Raw genomic sequence first — 19,996 nt, forward strand, 5'->3', positions numbered from 1 at the left:
CCTGAAGAGAGCAGAAATTACTGTACCCTGAAAAACACTGGGCCTTCAGTTGTAATACCACTCAGTTTTATAAAGATAAAATGAAAGAAACAACTAAAGAAACAAAATGGGGCAAACCACATCCGTGAAAGTCTTCTTTCAACCTACAATGAAGGTTCCTCTATCATGTGATCTTCCTTTTCATCCGTTATCTGCTTCCGTTACTGCCTGTGTCCATTCCTAAGGCTCAGTCCTTGTATTCTCTGGGTTAGAGGATTTCCTGCAGATAACTCATCTGCTCATGCAGTTGTGAGCACGTGTCTGTGACGATCTCAACACAGAGCTCTAGATCTGGCTTCTCTCCTCACACCCGGATAAGCTCTCTGACTCTCCCCATTCCTTGAAGCCAATCTATGGAAATTTCAAAGTGGCTATTAGGTCCTTTCCATTCTTCTTCTAACATGTGTTACTGCAATTCCACACAAATTGCTCAGACTTGTCATTTTCCTGCTCAAAAGCCTCAAGAGTCCAAGTTCTTGGCCTGGCATCAGACTCTCAATATACTTCTTCCCTATCTGGGCCTTTATTTTTAACCAGGTCAGTTTATTCACCAATACCCATATATGGTATGATTTTATTAAAATGCATTAATAAATATTTTGATTATCTTGAGTTACTATTTTCTATCAACTAGGGAAAATCTTTAGATTTCAAATGCACTGTGTTGAGTAAAGAAATGAGACAATGCCCTGTACTTATTAGCGGATGCTTTCATTTATTTACTGTTGTTAAGCTTTGCTTAAGCAAGGGAAAGAAATCAAATTAATAAGTTACTCCGCACTGCTAAGGAGTGAATAATCTAATCAAGATTGAACCTCACCCTTCACATCTGATGCAATAATCTTCAAATCTGTGATGATCAAATATCTCCTTTTGATGACAGATAATATTCCTCTAAAGGAGATCAATCCTGGGTGTTCATTGGAAGGACTGATGCTAAAGCTGAAACTGCAATACTTTGGCCACCTCATGCGACAAGTTGACTCACTGGAAAAGACTCTGATGCTGGGAAAGGTTGGGGGCGGGAGAAGGGGACAACAGAGAATGAGATGGCTGGATGGCATCACCGACTCTGTGGACATGAGTTTGAGTGAACTCCGGGAGTTGGTGATGGACAGGGAGGCCTGGCGTGCTGTGATTCATGGGGTCGCGGAGAGTCGGACACGACTGAGTGACTGAACTGAACTGAACTGAATATTCCAGGGAGAAGATGAGAAGGAGTACCTGGTCACAGCTGGGCCTTTAGCAAGTGACATATAAGGCCTACATATTTGGGTAACAACCACAGATGTGATTTTGCTCAATGTACATTAATTGTTCTATTCAAGTCTAAGCATAGACATGTCTATATTCATTCAACACATTGTTACTAAAAACACCCGTGTGTCAGGCACGAGCCCAGTGAAGAACTGGGGCTGCAGCAGTTAACAAGGCAGAGGCCTTCCTCGTCTGCACCGACAGGACTGAGGAGTGATGGGGCAGACACCGAACGAGACTCTAAGGGCGATGCCCGGCGCAAAACGGGAAAAACCAGTGTGCCAGCAAGAGCACACAGCTCCCAATAAGAGCAAAGAGTTTTGTTTTGTTTTTTTTTTCCGTTTATTTTTAATTGGAGGATAGCTGCTTTATAGTGTTGTATTGGTTTCTACCATATAACAATGTGAATCGGCCTTAAGTACACATGTCCACTCCCTCTTCAAATTCCTTTCATCCCCCACCCCATCCGCCCTTCTAGCTTGAGCCCGCTGTGTTATACAGCGACTTTCAATTAGCTATCTATTTTACATATGGTAATGGATATTAATCAGCCATAAAAGGGAATGAATTTGAGTCAGTTCCAGTGAGGTGGATGAACCTGCGTGTGCTCAGTTGTATCCAACTGTTTGTGACCCCATTGGACTGTAGACTCGAGAAGGCAATGGCAACCCACTCCAGTGCTCTTGCCTGGAAAAGTCCATGGGCGGAGGAGCCTGGTGGGCTGTGGTCCATGGGGTCGCTAAGAGTCGGACACGACTGAGCGACTTCACTTTCACTTTTCACTCTCATGCATTGGAGAAGGGAATGGCAACCCACTCCAGTGTTCTTGCCTGGAGAATCCCAGGGACGGGAGAGCCTGGTGGGCTGCTGTCAGTGGGGTTGCACAGAGTGGGACACGACTGAAGCGAGTTAGCAGCAGCAGGACTGTAGACTGCCAGACTGCTCTGTCTGTGGGTTGAAACCTGGGGCCTGTTACACAGAGTGAAGTCAGTCAGAAAGAGAGAGACAAATGTTGTCTATTAGCACATGTCCGTGGACTCTAGAGGAGTGGACCGGTGAGCCTACCTGCAGGGCAGGAACAGACACGGACTGGAGCACAGACTGGTGACCGCAGCCAGGGAAGGAGAGTGGAAGGGAGCGAGGGGCCCCGCAGGGCGCACAGCCTCACGGGCTCAGGCTGGGGGGCATGCATATGCCGCTTCTGCTTGCTGCCTCACTCTTGCCATCCGCGTTTTGCCTCATTTCTATTTATCCTTCAAAACTCAGCTTTGATTTCAGGTCCCTCTAGAGACCAACTCTGAACTGTCTCATAAAGTCTGGATTGGTCTTTACGGTATTCCAAAAGCTCTGTGTATTAGTGCTATCTTGGCATTAACCAGACACATGAGAACTGTTACTCAGCTGTCTCCTAACTGGATGGTGAACTCTTAGACGGTATCTCTGCATCTAAAGTGCCCAGCAACGCTTAATACATTTTGCTAAACAACTGAGTGAGTGAATGTTTAACAAAGAAAAATACCACACACAATTTCTTACTAGGTCTTAACAGACAAAGCAAAAGATAAAACAGCTAAAGGTTTTAACCAAAGTATTTTGAGTAGAGGTTTAGTGCAGCACAAGAGCTGGATTATTCAGTGTGTACCATTTCTCTGTTTGTGAGATTTATAGGAGTTATAGCGCCTGAGGTCATCTTTTGCCAAAATATATCCTGTGATACTTTAGCTCCAAGGACTCAGAGGATACTTTATCAGGATTTTCTCATTCTGAAATAAAAAGATGAATCCCCCTCTTTCTAGTCTACACACATACACACACAAAAAGTCTATATTTATAATCTAAAATTTTCATGATCTTCCTAACAGTATAAGTTTATTAAATTAATATAGATATTTTAATACAGAGTTTATTAAAAGAAATAAACAATGGTCCTCATTCTGGAAGGTGGTTTATTCTTGTGATCCAAGCCTCAGATAAAAGAGTGCTATCTAGTGGCTCTACCTGGGATCAGGGGAGGAGACAGACCAGTGGGTTTAAAATATCTGAGTGTGTGTGAGAGTGTGTCTCAACAGCACAAACTTATGTCACAAGAGAAAGAACATGGACATACGTGGCTCATCAGGATGATGAGAAGAGGAAAAAAAAGTGATTCAAGCTGCTGTGTTCAGACATGACATAGCAGAGAGATGAAGAAGTTGGACTTGGAAGTCAGGCAGACCGGTGTCTGAAACTTGGCCACAGGACCAGAGGCAAACTGAGACCTGTTCAATCTTTGGTTATGTTTTATTATAAAACAGAGATAAAAACAATGACTATCTGATAGGATTATTAAGAAGATTAGAAAGGATATATATAAAGCATTTCAACATACTGCCTGGCTTCTAACTCAAATAACTCAATAAGCAAAGTAATGTAGTAAAAATTAGCCTATTAATACTATTACTATTAAGATGCAAACAAATTTAAAATCTTGTAGAAAATCTCATAGATCTTTTAAAAATAATAAGATATCAACTACTATATATGTTTAGAAAATACAAATATCGGCTGTTAGTTTTAAGTACATGAAGTGAAGTTGCTTCAGTCGTGTCTGACTCTTTGCGACCCCTGTGGACTATAGCCTGCCAGGCTCCTCTGTCCATGGGATTTTCGAGGCAAGAATCCTGGAGTAGGTTGCCATTTCCTTCTCCAAGTACATGAAAGTGAAAAAACAAAGGGGTTTATGTTACATTTCAATCACATAGTTCAGTTGTAAGGTTAATATTTTTAGTGAAAACAAAGTAATTTTTCAAAATAGATTTAAAAATGAATTCTAAAATGTTATCTTTTCAAAAAACACTCATGATCCTTGTTGCAATGTTCTTAATCAAATTCTGCATTTTTCAAGGTCTAGTCTAATAAATCTGCCATCATACATGTATCTTTAAAAATCAGTCTGGTTATTTGAATTTTTTTCCTACTTGGTGAGAAACATAAAGAGAAAACATAAATATCAATGAAAATACATTTTTAAAATACCTTAAACCATTCCATTTATATTAGGTCAGAGAATTTGATCTTTAAGATATATCTCCTTTGACATGCTATATAATTTACTTAATTATCACAAAAACCTTAGACTTAAGATAGTATATCAGCCTTGATAGAAATGGAAGTGCAATGCTTACCTGCTTTTTAATATGGACCAAAAATATCACAATTCATAATTATAGACAAACCTTTGTAGCCTGGACACGTTACTAACATTATAGTCACAAAAGGACTGTTCTTCTCAAGGTCAGTATACAAATTTATCTTAAAAAGTTTTCTCTTTCATAGCAGCCAGAATACTTAATCACAGCATGGGTATCTGTATGCCATTATAATCATATCATGTCATGACTGGGTCTTTTCTTTAATGACTTACAAAGGGGGTGGAGTTATTTCACATATTGCATTAATAATAATAATTTAAAAATCTAAGTACATATATGCAATCAAATAAGAAACATGATGGGAATCAACACTAATGTTACAGTTCTGTCACCAACTAGCTCTGTACTCTTAGCAAGTTCTCAGCCTCTCTGAGTTTCTCTATCCTCTACACTTTTTGCCAATATTTAGTAAACAATCACCCAAAGCTAGGAATTAATTATCCACAATGAGATTTTTTGACTTAGTACAATTTTTTCTTCCTATTTCTAGAATAGATGAAAGCAAAACAATAAAAACAAGATGTTCAAAAAAAGTCAAAAGATCTATTTAAAATTTTGGTGTAATTTTTTTACCTTTCTTTCATTTATTAAGCATTTATTATGTATACCTCATCTTGATCAGTAAGCATCTACACAGCTATTAAAAGATCACTACATCCATGCCCCTTTCTTATTTACCTCATATTCTTTTTAGGTTATTCGAGAACTTCGACATAAGTTTCTCTATTCAGTCACACATTAATACTTTTAGAATGTTAACTCATCTGTACCCAAAACAACCCAAATAAAGTCTGTCAAGTATCTTTTCATTTATAAATCTAGCAAACTTCGTTAACACCTCACTGAATAAATGTCAATCACGATGGATGAATTTGATTTTGACTAGGAAAGGGAAGCAGAAACCATAATACATAACAGTGAGAGAAAGGAAGCCAAAGTAAACAAAGCCCAATCCACACGAAATGGCATCTTGAAGACAGAAAGAGGGCTCCATGAGCCGGGGGTTCAGGAGCCAGCCTCAGATAAACATCGGAGACTAAGGCAGCTCACCTTTCTTAGTGATTCTAGCACATCTTTCCACAGTAACATCACATGAAGCTCATCAGTGTTAAAGACTTGGCCACAGAGTTGGTCACAGTGTTTCACACTGTACTGGCAAATATGGTAGAGTAAAATAGGTAACAATTCAATATTTCAAACTGTACCTTAATGTAAAGCAAATACACTGCTCAAAACAGGATTAGGAAAAACAATGTTTTTGAAAGAAGACACTGGACAACACTGATTATACATGTTTGAGGTAACTTCAAATAATAATAATAAAAGCAAAATATGTACTTGAGACCTGAAAGAAGAATCTTTGACACTGCCTCACGGCACTAATGGAGGGATGGGAAACTTGAGTGTACAGTCTCACTGCAAATATGTACATCCACACATTTTTACTCTTTTAGTCACACTGAAACTCAAGATCATCACAGCAGCCTATTAAAATCACAAACCAACAGGATAAAAGTAGAAAAGAAGAATGTGCAATTTATGAATACGGTTTATTACCATGGTTACAAACTTTCAGAATAGGCCTCTGAGATGCTGGACTGAGACTCTGCCGAACATCTGTTAAAAATACATATATATAAAAGAAACTTAATATACAGCTCTGTTCACCTCAGGAAGTATAATAATATTAGACATTTTTCCAAAGTTAAGTGTTTCTGGAAGCGAAGCAATGCTTCAATACCCTGATACACTTGAAGCAATAATGTTATGACTTTTACTTCTCATTTAATTATGCTACTGTGAACTCCACTGGGATAAGGTACATATGGTCCCTTAGATGAGACCTGTCACACTAATCAGGCTTTCCCAGGTTCAGCGCATTGATTTGTTAATATGCTAGTGACACTGGCCAACTGGAACGCTTCTCTCTCTGACACTTGTCATTGCAAAGGAAGGATTAAGCGAACTTATAAAACTCGTGAAGAGTTGTTGCCCACAGCACTACATTCTTGACACACGACTTTAAAAGAATTATAAAAAAGGGGAGTGTTGTTCTTTGTTACAGTTCCCTAGAAAGTAACATGAAAGAAGCATAATGTTCACCTTTTGGCTTCGGTGTCCTTTTCCTTCGGTCACGGAAGGCAGCCCCCGACTGCAAGGCCTCCAGCAGACTATCCATCACTCCTGTCTCATCACCCTCTGTGAAAAGAGAAGCCGGGAATTCCATCATCCCTCTGGGTTACCATAGCAATGTCAAAGCATGCGCAGGAACTGGTGATGGTATGGTAGGGAGAAGAAGATCAGATGCCAGGACTAAGCCAGCAATTTCAAAATATGAAAGGACTTTAACACCCCCAGAAATCAAATATCTTTTAATGAAATCTGTCTCATTAGTGCCTCTGCCACTGTCCACTAAAGAGAACCAAATCCCGCTGATTCACTTTAGAGCACTGTTTTTATAGTCTGGTGGCACAATAACTTCAAATGGAATGTGGATCTAGTCATATCTGTGTCTTGGGTTATCATAAATCACATTTCCCTTGTAGAAATGGGTTATTTTCAAGGCATAAGCTCCTATTCTAAAATTGACCAGGTGTGGGAGAATGTTTCTGTTGTTACAGAGATTCTGCTGTCTAAATTTATTGTACAAAATTATATTTCCAGGCCAACTTCTCTGAACATGCTCCCAACAGCTGATTCTTCCTATCAGAGGATAATTGTCTCCAGACTTTCAGTGACACAGAACAATCACTGCAAACTTTTACAGAAAGTATGAAAAGTTTGTCTTTTTAATGAAAGAGAAACCAGAAGAGGCTCTGAAAAATCTGAAGGCTAGAAACACACTATGATTAGTTTAAACTGACATTCTACATGTAATTGATAAGATTCTGGATATAGAGCCAGCTCTCTGGATTCAGTTATTTTGTAATAATCTATAGTTACATATGCCCATTCTAAATGTTTTTTAAAGGAAGCTGTTAAAAAAAATAAAAGGTTCAAAGAAACTACTGGTTCAGACTAAATCCATGGAAATGCAAAAATTTTTTTTTTTTGGTCCCTGAGAGAGTAGTTGTTTTCAGGCATTCTCTATGAAGTTGTGTGACTGGTATACAGTCATGTCTAAAATACTACATAACTATTTTCCTCAGGATTTTTTATTTCTTTTTTTGAAATGCAATCCTATTCTAGGGAACATATGACAAATGAATGCAATAGAGTACAAATAACATACTCAATACGGTTTATAAACAGATATATAAATATAAATGTGTTGGCCGTTTGCAATCTGGTTCTGTTTCATTTTTGGAAAAGTACTAAACTTCATAGGTATAATCTGAAAAAAGGTGGGTGAGCAATAGAGTATTTGGAGGTTGTTAACTTACGTGTAAATTTAGTTCTAAAGTGGCTTGATGGCTATTTTAATTAAAATACATTAAATATTTAGGATATTTTAAATAGTATCTAGCAATCTTGGAAATTCACACTCAAACTCAAGTACATTTTTTCTAAAAAGAACTGCAGTAAAGCTAAATATAGAATATATCTCAGTGTGATATTAGTTGTGAGTATATCTCATTAGTAAAAGGAAACCTTGAACTTTGTGTAGTAAGTTTGCTGTTGACGGTAGTACTGATGAAGTGATTGTGAAACTATTACACGAGTATTATAAGCCTGAGCAGATGGGTAGACATGTTGATGCAGAACATGCAATGCTTGCTGGAAATACAATACTGAGTAGGAGAAGGAGAGGAAGAACCATGAAGTGCTGGATTAGACAGAAAGGTATCAGATAAGCTCAAGCTTTGAAAAAAGTACTTTTTCTAGCTTTGCAGTCCCAAAGAGCTGAGGAGCAATGAGCGCACCTGGCCCTCAAATCTTGGCTTCTGAATACTATTACTCACTAGTAGGAACTGGAATACATAAAGAAATGGCTGATTCTAGGGCTGAGATCAAGGAAGAATGAAATGAGTCAGGAAAACACAGTTGTGCCAGAAAATAAGAAAGTGCTCAAAGACAGATGGGGGGAGGGGCCAGACTGAAGAATGAAAGCAAATGTGAAAGTGTGAGTCGCTCAGGCATGTCCAGCTCTTTACGACTCCATGGTCTGTCCATGGAATTCTCCAAGCAAGAATACTGGAGCGGGCTGCCATTCCCTTCTGCAATAGATCTTCCCAACCCAGGGATCAAAAGAAATCATCAATGGTTACAAAAACTATTGCATGTGAGGTTATGGAGCAACATGGCATGAAGAAATCTCACAGATAACACCTTATCCAAATAATTAAATTTGACATCACCAGTAGTGGGGTACATGGACAACAACTGTCTCCTGAGGTCATGCACTGAAATGGACACAAAATAACCTGTGCAGAAATATTTAACCTGAATCTAAACATAAGGAAACAATATTTTGTGAAATGACTAGTCTAGATTCTTAAAAGTCATCAATATCATGAAATACCAAGAAAGAAAAAAAGAGAAGAAAAGGTTAGGGAAACAGCATTTTATGTTCTGTTCAGTCACTCAGTCGTGTCCGACTCTCCACGACCCCATGAATCACAGCACGCCAGGCCTCCCTGTCCATCACCAACTCCCAGAGTTCACTCAAACTCATGTCCACAGAGTCGGTAATGCCATCCAGCCATCTCATTTTCTGTCGTCCCCTTCTCCTCCCGCCCCCAACCTTTCCTAGCATCAGAGTCTTTTCCAGTGAGTCAACTTGTCGCATGAGGTGGCCAAAGTATTGGAGTTTTAGCTTCAGCATCAGTCCTTCCAATGAACACCCAGGATTGATCTACTTTAGAATGGACTGGGTGGATCTCCTTGCAGTCCAAGGGACTCTCAAGAGTCTTCTCCAACACCACAGTTCAAAAGCATCAACTCTTTGGCACTCAGCTTTCTTCACAGTCCAACTCTCACATCCATACATGACCACAGGAAAAACCATAGCCTTGACTAGACGGACCTTTGTTGGCAAAGTGATGTCTCTGCTTTTTAATATACTATCTAGGTTGGTCATAACTTTCCTTCCAAGGAGTAAGCATCTTTTAATTTCATGGCTTCAGTCAGCATCCGCAGTGATTTTGGAAACCCAAAAAATAAAGTCTGACACTGTTTCCACTGTTTTTCCATCTATTTCCCATGAAGTGATGGGACCAGATGCCATGATCTTTGTTTTCTGAATGTTGAGCTTCAAGCCAACCTTTTCACTCTCCTCTCTCACTTTCATCAAGAGGCTTTTGAGTTCCTCTTCACTTTCTGCCATAAGGGTGGTGTCATCTGCATATCTGAGGTTATTGATATTTCTCCCGTCAATCTTGATTCCAACTTGTGCTTCCTCCAGCCCAGCGTTCCTCATGATGTACTCTGCATAGAAGTTAAATAAGCAAGGTGACAATATACAGCCTTGACATACACTAGTCTGTTGTTCCATGTCCAGTTCTGACTGTTGCTTCCTGACCTGCATACAGGTTTCTCAAGAGGCAGGTCAGGTGGTCTGGGATTCCGATCTCTTTCAGAATTTTCCACAGCTTATTGTGATCCACACAGTCAAAGGCTTTGGCATAGTCAATGAAGCAGAAACAGATGTTTTTTTTGGAACTCTCTTGCTTTCTCCATGATCCAGTGGATGTTGGCAATTTGATCTCTGGTGCCTCTGCCTTTTCTAAAACCTGCTTGAACATCTGGGAGTTCACGCATTTTATGTTAGAGGAGATTAAAGAGACATGACAACTAAATGCAAAACACAATCTGATTAGCTCTTGCATTGCAAAGAAGACACAGATGACATTATTGGGATAGCCTAATTTTAAAATGTGTTGGGTATTAAATAATTATATTATACCAATGTTAGTTACTTGAGTGTGATAATTATATTATGGTCAGGTAGGATAATGCCATTGTTCTTAGGACATAGATGCTGACATGGTCAGGCTCACCAAACAACTCCCTACAGTTTCACATCCTCAATTTCATGCCTTTGATCATGCTGTTCTGTCTACATAGAACATCCTTCGGGCTTTCTTCACCAAACTATCTCCTTCTCCTTCCAGACAGACAACTAAATATCCTTTACTGACCTATATATGCTGAACTGGGTGCCTTTCTGTGTCCTAATGGCTTGAGGTACATATATCAATAAATCCTCTATAATACTGTTTATGTGATCGCTTCTACCACGAGACAACGAGGTCACTGAGGGCAAGGATCATGGCTTTCATTTAACACTTAGCAAAGAAGGTGTTTATCATCAGCAAATGAAGCACGGGCATGGTCAGCTGGAAGGAGGCCCCACACAGAGGAACGGAAGTCGTGATTGGGGTGGGGTGGTGAGTGGGAGCACACCCCCATCACCAGCATCAACAACGCTGACTGGCTCCCTCCTTCCCCTGGTCTCACGTGTCTGTTCAGCACATGTCAGTATGCCAGGAAGTGATCCGCTGTTTCCTTTTCTGATTAAACTTAATGTCAGTGGTCCAGAACAGAACTATTTTTCACCTGTAATACAGTATGTGTTTCCTGAAATGATACTGCTTCTAGTTTCTTTCTAATTCAATTCATTCCATACAGCACTGAAGCATAATTTTGATCCCCTAGTCACAAATTTTCAAAATCACTCACTTCTCACAATATAAAGTCCCAACTCGTTCACTTGGCCCTGACACTGACTCCAATTGCTCTTTAAATCATATCTCCGATTTCCAACATCACAACCTGTTCTTCCACTAAAGGCAACTACCTGTGATTCTCCTCAAACATTCTCTCCCATCCATTAGGTTCTACCTGGAACTTCTGTCCCTGGACTTATTCCCCAGTGCTAACAGTTTTGCTTGGCTTCCATTCCCCACTCCTATAGTGCAAATTATATAGCATCAGAGTAAGAAAACCTGCATTCTAGTCTGAGCTGTCAACTGGCTACGTTATTCCTGACATGCGTAATAGCGATAATACATGTCTATGGTTCAGGAGACGATCAAATGAGATCATACAAATGAAAGCACTTGGTAAATTGCTAAGTGATACAAAAATGTATGGAAATAAATTCATAAATGAACTCCATGGTACACTACAGGAAGTTTATGTAATATTCAATTATGTTCTCAGCATTGTTTCAGATACATTATAAATTAAATAATTCTTTTATAGCATACTTGATTATGCCTTTGAATAACATCATTTCTAAGGGAAGTTCAGACCAGAAATACAAGTAGACTCTTAAAATAATCCAATAGGTAAGATGGAGACACAAAATAAAGATGTTTTTCCAAATGCTGAAAATGCATTTGAAATTTTCACTTGACACACGTTTACTGAGGGCTATGATACGCCAGAATATTAATAGGCATTCAAGATATCGAGGTTCCAAGAACTAACAAGAGGTGCTTTCAGCTCTCCAGAAGCAGAAAAGTGAGCTCAGTATGAAGGGTTATATCAGATACGTAAGTTTTCCCAGTGAATTAGAACCTGTTGAACAAGCATGAGTGGGCCGTGGCAGGGACTGGGGAGGGAACAACACATCTGGCAGAAGAAAGGCAGATACAAAGGTAAGAGTTAAAAATAAAAACAGAAGTGAGGTATAATAAAGGATTTTGTGACTGTTGTTTGGTCGTTCAGTGGTGCCCAACTCTTTGCAATCCCACTGACGATAGCTCGCCAGGCTCCTCTGTCCATGGGATTTCTCAGGCAAGAACACTGAGGTGGATTGCCATTTCCTTCTTAAGGGATCTTCCAGACTCAGGAAAAGTATTTAAAAGACTCATGTTTACATTATTCTAATACAAACCAGAGAAATAAAAATTAGCCATTTTTATTATAGACTAGAATTCAATTTCTTTAACTACAAGTCAATTGATATTCAAAATATTTATAGCCTCTCTCCTGCTGTGAAAACTCTTTTAAATAAATAGACTAATTGCAATAGTCAAAGCTGTGTTTTGTCTGAATAACATATCACCTTGCTTAATTTGTAAATCGTATTTTAAAAAGTCACTTGGCTTCAAGGGAAACAGAAGAGAGAGTTAGGGACGAGATGTTTCTAAAGAAGAGTCAAGACGGTGTGGGGACAGGCAGAGAGGAGATCTGTTAAGGAGATCACAAGGGAGACAACTAGGCTACAGGAGAGAAAGCAGGCCAAGAAACTAAAAGCAAGTCTGCTGGGGCAGGCCATTTACAAAAATATTCTTTCCTATTTCACTTACCTGTCAGAAAGTTGAAGAGAACAGTGACAGGTATACTCAAATACCAGGCAAATTTTGTTAATTACTAGTATAAACCTAGAAATAATATTGCTGTCCTACAGGAAGCAATCATGGAAGACGAACTAGAGGGGTGGGGAGTACTGCCATCACTGCACTATTACGTATGTATGTCTGCAAGCTCAGTTGTGTTGGACACTTCACAATCCTTTGGACTGCAGCCTGCCAGGCTCCTCCGTCCATGGGATTCTCCAGGCAAGAATATTGGAATATCCCCTCCTCCAGGGGATCTTTCCAACCCAGGGATAAAACCCAGGTCTTCTGTGTTTCCTGCATTCACTGGCTCTTCTCTGACCATCAATATGACACAGTTGCTAAGTGATGGCGGCGGAGGTAAAGAAGAAAGGGTGTAATGAGTACAGTGTAAGTGGGGAGAGGTCACAAAGGAACTAAACCTCTTGCCACTTAGGACTCAACGTCTCAAATGAAAAACTGCTGAGGTATGTTCCTTCTATTCCCACCTTCTGGAGGGTTTTTATCATAAATGGATGCTGAATTTTTTTGTCAAAGGCTTTCCTCTGCATCTATTGAGGTAATCATATGGTTTTTATTTTTCAGTTTGTTAATGTCGTGTATTACATTGATTGATTTGTGAATATTGAAGAATCCTTGCATTCCTGGGATATGATCTTTTTAATGTGTTGTTGGATTCTGATTGCTGGAATTTTGTTAAGGATTTTTGCATCTATGTTCATCAGTGATATTGGCCGGCAGTTTTCTTTTTTGGTGGCATCTTTGTCAGGTTTTTGATGGTGGCCTCATTGAATGAGTTTGGAAGTTTACCTTCCTCTGCAATTTTTTGGAAGAGTTTGAGTAGGATAGGTGTTAGCTCTTCTCTAAATACCTCAACATAATAAAAGGTATATATGACAAACTCACAGCAAACATTATTCCCAATGGTGAAAAATTGAAAGCATTTCCCCTAAAGTCAGGAATAAGACAAGGGTGCCCACTCTCACCACTACTATTCAACATAGTTCTGGAAGTTTTGGCCACAGCAATCAGAGCAGAAAAAGACATAAAAGAATCCAAACTGGAAAAGAAGAAGTAAAACTCTCACTGTTTGCAGATGACATGATCCTCTACACAGAAAACCCTAAAGACTGCACCAGAAAATGACTACAGCTAATCAATGAATATAGTAAAGTTGCAGGATATGAAATCAACACAAGGAAATCCCTTGCATTCCTATACACTAATAATGGGAAAACAGAAAGAGAAATTAAGGAAATAATTCCATTCACCATTGCAACAAAAGAATAAAATACTTAGGAATATATCTACCTAAAGAAACAAAAGACCTATATATAGAAAGCTATAAAACACTGGTGAAAGAAATCAGAGAGGACACTAATAGATGGAGAAACATACCATGTTCGTGGATAGGAAGAATAAATATTGGGAAAATGAGTGTACTACCCAAAGTAATTTATACATTCAATGCAATCCCTATCAAGCTACCAACGATATTTTTCACAGAGCTAGAAGAAATAATTTCACAATTTGTATGGAAATACAAAAAATCTCGAATAGTCAAAGCAATCTTGAGAAAGAAGAATGGAACTGGAGGAACCAACCTGTCTGACTTCAGGCTCTACTACAAAGCCACAGTTATCAAGACAGTATGGTACTGGCATAAAGACAGAAATATAGATCAATGGAACAAAATAGAAAGCCCAGAGATAAATCCATGCACCTATGGACACCGTATCTTTGACAAAGGAGGCAAGAATATTCAATGGAGAAAAGACAATCTCTTTAAAAAGTGGTGCTGGGAAAACTGGTCAACCACTTGTAAAAGAATGAAACTAGAACACTCCCTAACACCATACACAAAAATAAACTCAAAATGGATTAAAGATCTAAACGTATGACCAGAAACTATAAAACTCCTAGAGGAGGACATAGGCAAAACACTCTCCGACAAAAATCACAGCAGGATCCTCCATGACCCACCTCCCAGAATATTGGAAATAAAAGCAAAAATAAACAAATGGGACCTAATTAAAATTAAAAGCTTCTGCACAGCAAAGGAAACTATAAGCAAAGTGAAAAGACAGCCTTCAGAATGGGAGAAAATAATAGCAAATGAAGCAACTGACAAAGGATTAATCTCAAAAATATACAAAAACCCTGCACCTCAATTCCAGAAAAATAAACGACCCAATCAAAAAATAGGCCAAAGAACTACACAGACATTTCTCCAAAGAAGATATACTGATGGCTAACAAACACATGAAAATATGTTCAACATCACTCATAATCAGAGAAATGCAAATCAAAACCACAATGATGTACCATTTCACTCCAGTCAGAATGGCTGCTATCCAAAAGTCTACAAGCAATAAATGCTGGAGAGGGTGTGGAGAAAAGGGAACCCTCTTACACTGTTGGTGGGAATGCAAACTATTACAGCCACTATGGAAAACCATGTGGAGATTCCTCCAAAAACTGGAAATAGAACTGCCATACGACCCAGTAATCCCACTCCTGGGCATACACAGCGAGGAAATCAGAATTGAAAGAGACACATATCCTCCAATGTTCATCGCAGCACCGTTTATAATAGCGAGGACATGGAAGCAACCTAGATGTCCATCTGCAGATGAATGGATAAGAAAGCTGTGGTACATATACTCAATGGAGTATTATTACTCAGCCATTAAAAAGAATACATTTGAACCAGTTCTAATGAGGTGGATGAAACTGGAGCCCATTATACAGAGTGAAGTAAGCCAGAAAGAAAAACACCAATACAGTATACTAACGCATATATATGGAATTTAGAAAGATGGTAACGATAACCCTGTATACGAGACAGCAAAAGAGACACAGATGTATAAAACAGTCTTTTGGACTCTGTGGGAGAGAGCGAGGGTGGGATGATTTGGGAGAATGGCATTAAACATGTATATTATCATATGTGAAACGAATCACCAGTCCAGGTTTGATGCATGATACAGGATGCTCGGGACTGGTGCACTGGGATGAACCAGACGGATGGGATGGGGAGGGAGGTGGGAGGGGGGTTCAGGATTGGGAACACATGTACACCCGGGGGGGATTCATGTCAATGTATGGCAAAACCAATACAATATTGTAATTAACCTCCAATTAAAATAAAAAAAATAAATAAATCCATGGCCTTAACAGATGCAGTTTTCAAAGCATTAAGTAAAAATATCCTTAATCCTAAATTAACTAAGGTATAGGACTATTAAAAAAAAAAAGGAAAAAAAAAATGAAAAACTGACAAATGATAGCCTAATTATATTACAAGAAATAAAGAAGAGGCAAATATCAGAAAAAAAAAAAGGGACCTAAGAATTAAAAGCGGTTACCTCTGGGAAGTGGGAGTTGAGAGGGTGAAGGCGAGGATCATTTACTGTGCTGTAAGCATACTGTATCCCATTTAGAAATCTGTAGAAATCACATCGTGTATCCCCTCATGGCCCAGACGATAAAGAGTCTGACTGTAAAGCAGGAGACTCAGGTTTGATCCCTGGGCCAGGAAGATCTCCTGGAGAAGGAAACAGCAACTCACTCCAGTATTCTTGCCTAGGAAATTGCCATGGATAGAGGAGCCTGGCAGGCTACAAGTCCATAGTGTTAAGTACGAAAAATCTAAAAAAATCCCAACAGGACGAGAAAACCAAAAAGGAGGAAGAGAAGAGAAAGAGGCTGCTTCTTGACCTAAATGTCTTTTCCTATGACAAGGGAAAGAAGATAGGTAACAAAGGTCTGATACAGTGGAGAGTAAGGCGATGGAGATCTCCACCGAGGAAGGGCCTCAGCAGGGGCAAAGAGAGAAGGGGCAGCATTCATAGGAGGCATCCTGGAGACCTAAGACTTAGAGAAGTCTTTACGTTTACCGGAGGGCAGGCCCTGCAGAGGGCCCAGGACAGCTGTACAGCGGACGTGAAACACAGGGGAGAGCTCCCACGTCCGCAGGAACGGAGGGCAGGGTACCAGTAAGGGTACTGAGCGGCGATGCTGAGGCAGCGGCCAATTCACGAAGCACTGAACATACCAGACTATGGAGCTTGAGGTTTGGCTTTAAGGGAGCCATTAACTTGTTCTAAGTGACTAACGTGGTCAAATTTTTATTTTAAAAAGATCACTCTGAGAAGAGACAAAGACCAAGGAAAATAGAGAAGGCAGCTTTCATGACTTTAGTTCAGTCATGTCTGAATCTTTGCGACCCCATGGACTGCAGCACGCCAGGCATCCCTCTCCATCACCAAATCCCGGAGGTGCTCAAACCCATGTCCATTGAGTTGGTGTTGCCACTGAACCATCTCATCTCTGTCATCACCTTCTCCTCCTGTCTTCAATCTTGCCCAGCATCAGGGTCTTTTCCAATGAGTCAGTTCTTTGCATCAGGTGGCCAAAGTACTGGAGTTTCAGCTTCAGTCCTTCCAAAAAATATTCAGGACTGATCTCCTTTAGGACGGACTGGTTGGATCTCCTTGCAGTCCAAGGGACTCTCAAGAGTCTTCTCCAACACCACAGTTCAAAAGCAACAATTCTGTGCTCAGCTCTCTTTATGGTCTAAATCTCATATCCATACATGACTACTAGAAAAACCATAGCTTTGACTAGATGGACATCTGTTGGCAAAGTAATGTCTCTCTTTTTAATATGCTGTCTAGGTTGGTCATAGCTTTTCTTCGAAGGAGCAAGCGTCTTTATTTTCATGGCTGCAGTTACCATCTGCAGTGATTTTGGAGACCCCCCCAAAAATAAAGTCTGTCACAGTTTCCATTGTTTCCCCATCTATTTGCCATGAAGTAATGGGACTGGATGCCATGATCTTAGTTTTCTGAATGTTGAGTTTTAAGCCAGCCTTTCACTTTCATTAAGAGGCTTTTTAGTTCCTCTTCACTTTCTGCCATAAGGGTGGTGTCATCTGCATATCTGAGGTTTTTATATTTCTCCTGGCAATTTTGATTCCAGCTTGTGCTTCATCCAGCCCGGCATTTCGCATGATATACTCTGCATATAAGTTAAATAAGCACAGTGACAGTATAACAGCGTTGACGTACTCCTTTCTCAATTTGGTACCAGTCTGTTGTTCGATGTCCAGTTCTAACTGTTGCTTCTTGACCCGCATACAGTTTTCCCAGAAAGCAGGTAAAGTGGTCTGGTAACCCCATTTCTTTAAGAATTTTCCACAGTTTGCTGTGATCCACAGTCAAAGGTTTTGGCGTAGTCAATAAAGCAGAAGTAGATAGTTATCTGGAACTCTCTTGTTTTTTTGTTGAATCAATGGACGTTGGCAAGTTGATCTCTGGTTTCCCTGCCTTTTGTGACTTCAATCCAGGCAAAATGCAATTGCAGAAACCCGATAAATAGCAAAAGTGTTGAAAAAGAAAAAGAACAAAGAACAGAAAAAGCTTGGTTTTTGTGGATGTGTATATTACAAAGTTAAGTTGAGGCTAATGTGCAAGTTTCTGATTCAGCCAATTGGATATAAGTTGGTATTATTCACCAAGTACTGAATTATTTTTGCTTCATGGTACAATGTGCCTGAGCCAAGAGAAGAATTCAGTTTGTATATGTTGAGATGATCATGAGATATCCAACTACAGGTGATTAATGGTGTCTAGAAAGCTTACAGGTTTAAAACTCGGGGGAGAAGAATTGGTTATACTATTAAAAATAGATTGAAATGTAGAAGCATACTGGTCATACTCAAAAATATAGAACAATACATAAGCATAGCGAAATGGTAGTGAATACAAGTTTTTAATTTAGACAACCTGAATTTAAACTCTGGCTTTCCCATTAGAAAACTGGTATGACCGGGGAAAGTACTTAACCTTACTAACCCCGACTCCTTTTTCCTCAACTTTAATGTGTGACTAATAATAGCACCTATTTCATAAGATTATTGGGAAGATTAAAGAAGCTAAATCATGTGTAACACTCCACAGAGTTCCTGGGACATCAGAGCAACTTAACAGTTAATCTTTGCCATGGTCATCATTGGTATTACGACAGAGCATGAGCTCTGTTAGGAAGGGTGTGTGTAGATATAAAAAAAGAGAGCTGAGGGTGAAGACACAAGGCAAACTAATATGCAACTAGAATGTGATGTGAACAGTTCACAACTGTTTGCAACTTGTGAACATCTTCCACTGTGTTCACTTTGAATGTGCTTCCAGAGCTCCCACCATCTCTGGCACACCTTCTTTAAGTCTCACCACATATGATATGACTTCAGTAATAATAAGAGATATATTAACCACCTAGAGTTTGGCATAAGATAGGGAAGAAAAGCTCAGTTTCTGCAAAGAAGTGTTGAAAGTGTGCAACTGAGGTCCAAAATTCAGAGGCTCAGAGTTAAACTTAACTCTTTTTAAAAGAAACACAAGACAGTGGATCCAACAAAATTGCATGAATTTATTGTTTATGCTGCTAGTTAAGACCTTCTAGGAACAGGGTTATACTTGCTTTACTTGGTCACCAAGTTCAGTCTTTATCCTTCTAGAACAAAGCTCAATGACTTAACAATATGACTTAACCCAGATAGCAAAAAGACAGAAATAACTTAAAATGATGTCTTTAAATGTGTCTTTTTTTTGGAGGGGGTGGTATGAAATAGTGGTACTGTAGAAGACGCAAGAGTTCCGTGGATAGCACGGAGATCAAACCAGTCAATCTTAAAGGAAATCAACCCTGAATATTCATTGGAAGGATTAATGCTGAAGCTGAAGCTCCAATACTTTGGCCACCTTATGTTAAACACCAACTTATTGGAAAAGACTCTCATACTGGTAAGGCTTGGGTGCAGGAGGAGAAAGGGGTGACAGAGGATGATGGTTGGATGGCATCACCGACTCAATGGACATGAGTTTAAGCAAACTTCAGGAGCTAGTGATGGACAGGGAGGCCTGGCGTGCTGCAGTTCATGGGGTCACAAAGACACGACTTAACAACCTCAAAACAGCAGCACAGTAGGAAAAAACAGCTTTGCTATTATTATATGTATTTTGCTGTTGTTCAGTGTATAAAATATTAACTATAATCACAATTATCATTATTATTGTTTTGCCAAGCAAAGGGGGACACAGTAGGCTAATGCCCTCAAAACTACGTGTCCCCCAAATGTGTCTTAATCTAGATGTGAAAATGGAAATTTATTTGATTCAAAAGAATTAAAAAGTCAATTTTCCTTGGAATTTAAGGAATAAAACAATAACTAGAACAGTTCTCTCTTATACTATAATTAAACGAATGGCTCAACCATGA

General features: G+C 39.4%; 1 protein-coding gene across 2 annotated transcripts in view; it reads right to left on the reverse strand.

The window, feature by feature from the left end:
• Positions 1 to 19,996, reverse strand: part of DIAPH3 (diaphanous related formin 3) — a 582,052-nt gene that overhangs the window by 141,022 nt on the left and 421,034 nt on the right. For both annotated transcript variants that reach the window (XM_088842795.1, XM_088842794.1), the window contains 2 exons: positions 6,591 to 6,686; positions 6,045 to 6,104 (listed from right to left, as the gene is read on the reverse strand). In XM_088842795.1, coding sequence (XP_088698921.1) covers positions 6,045 to 6,104; positions 6,591 to 6,686 — 156 coding nt within the window. The remainder of the gene's footprint in view (positions 1 to 6,044; positions 6,105 to 6,590; positions 6,687 to 19,996) is intronic.

This window comes from Moschus berezovskii, chromosome 13, assembly GCF_049115385.1.
Source record: "Moschus berezovskii isolate FMDL1 chromosome 13, NW_MosBer_1.0, whole genome shotgun sequence".
Lineage (NCBI taxonomy): Eukaryota > Metazoa > Chordata > Mammalia > Artiodactyla > Moschidae > Moschus > Moschus berezovskii.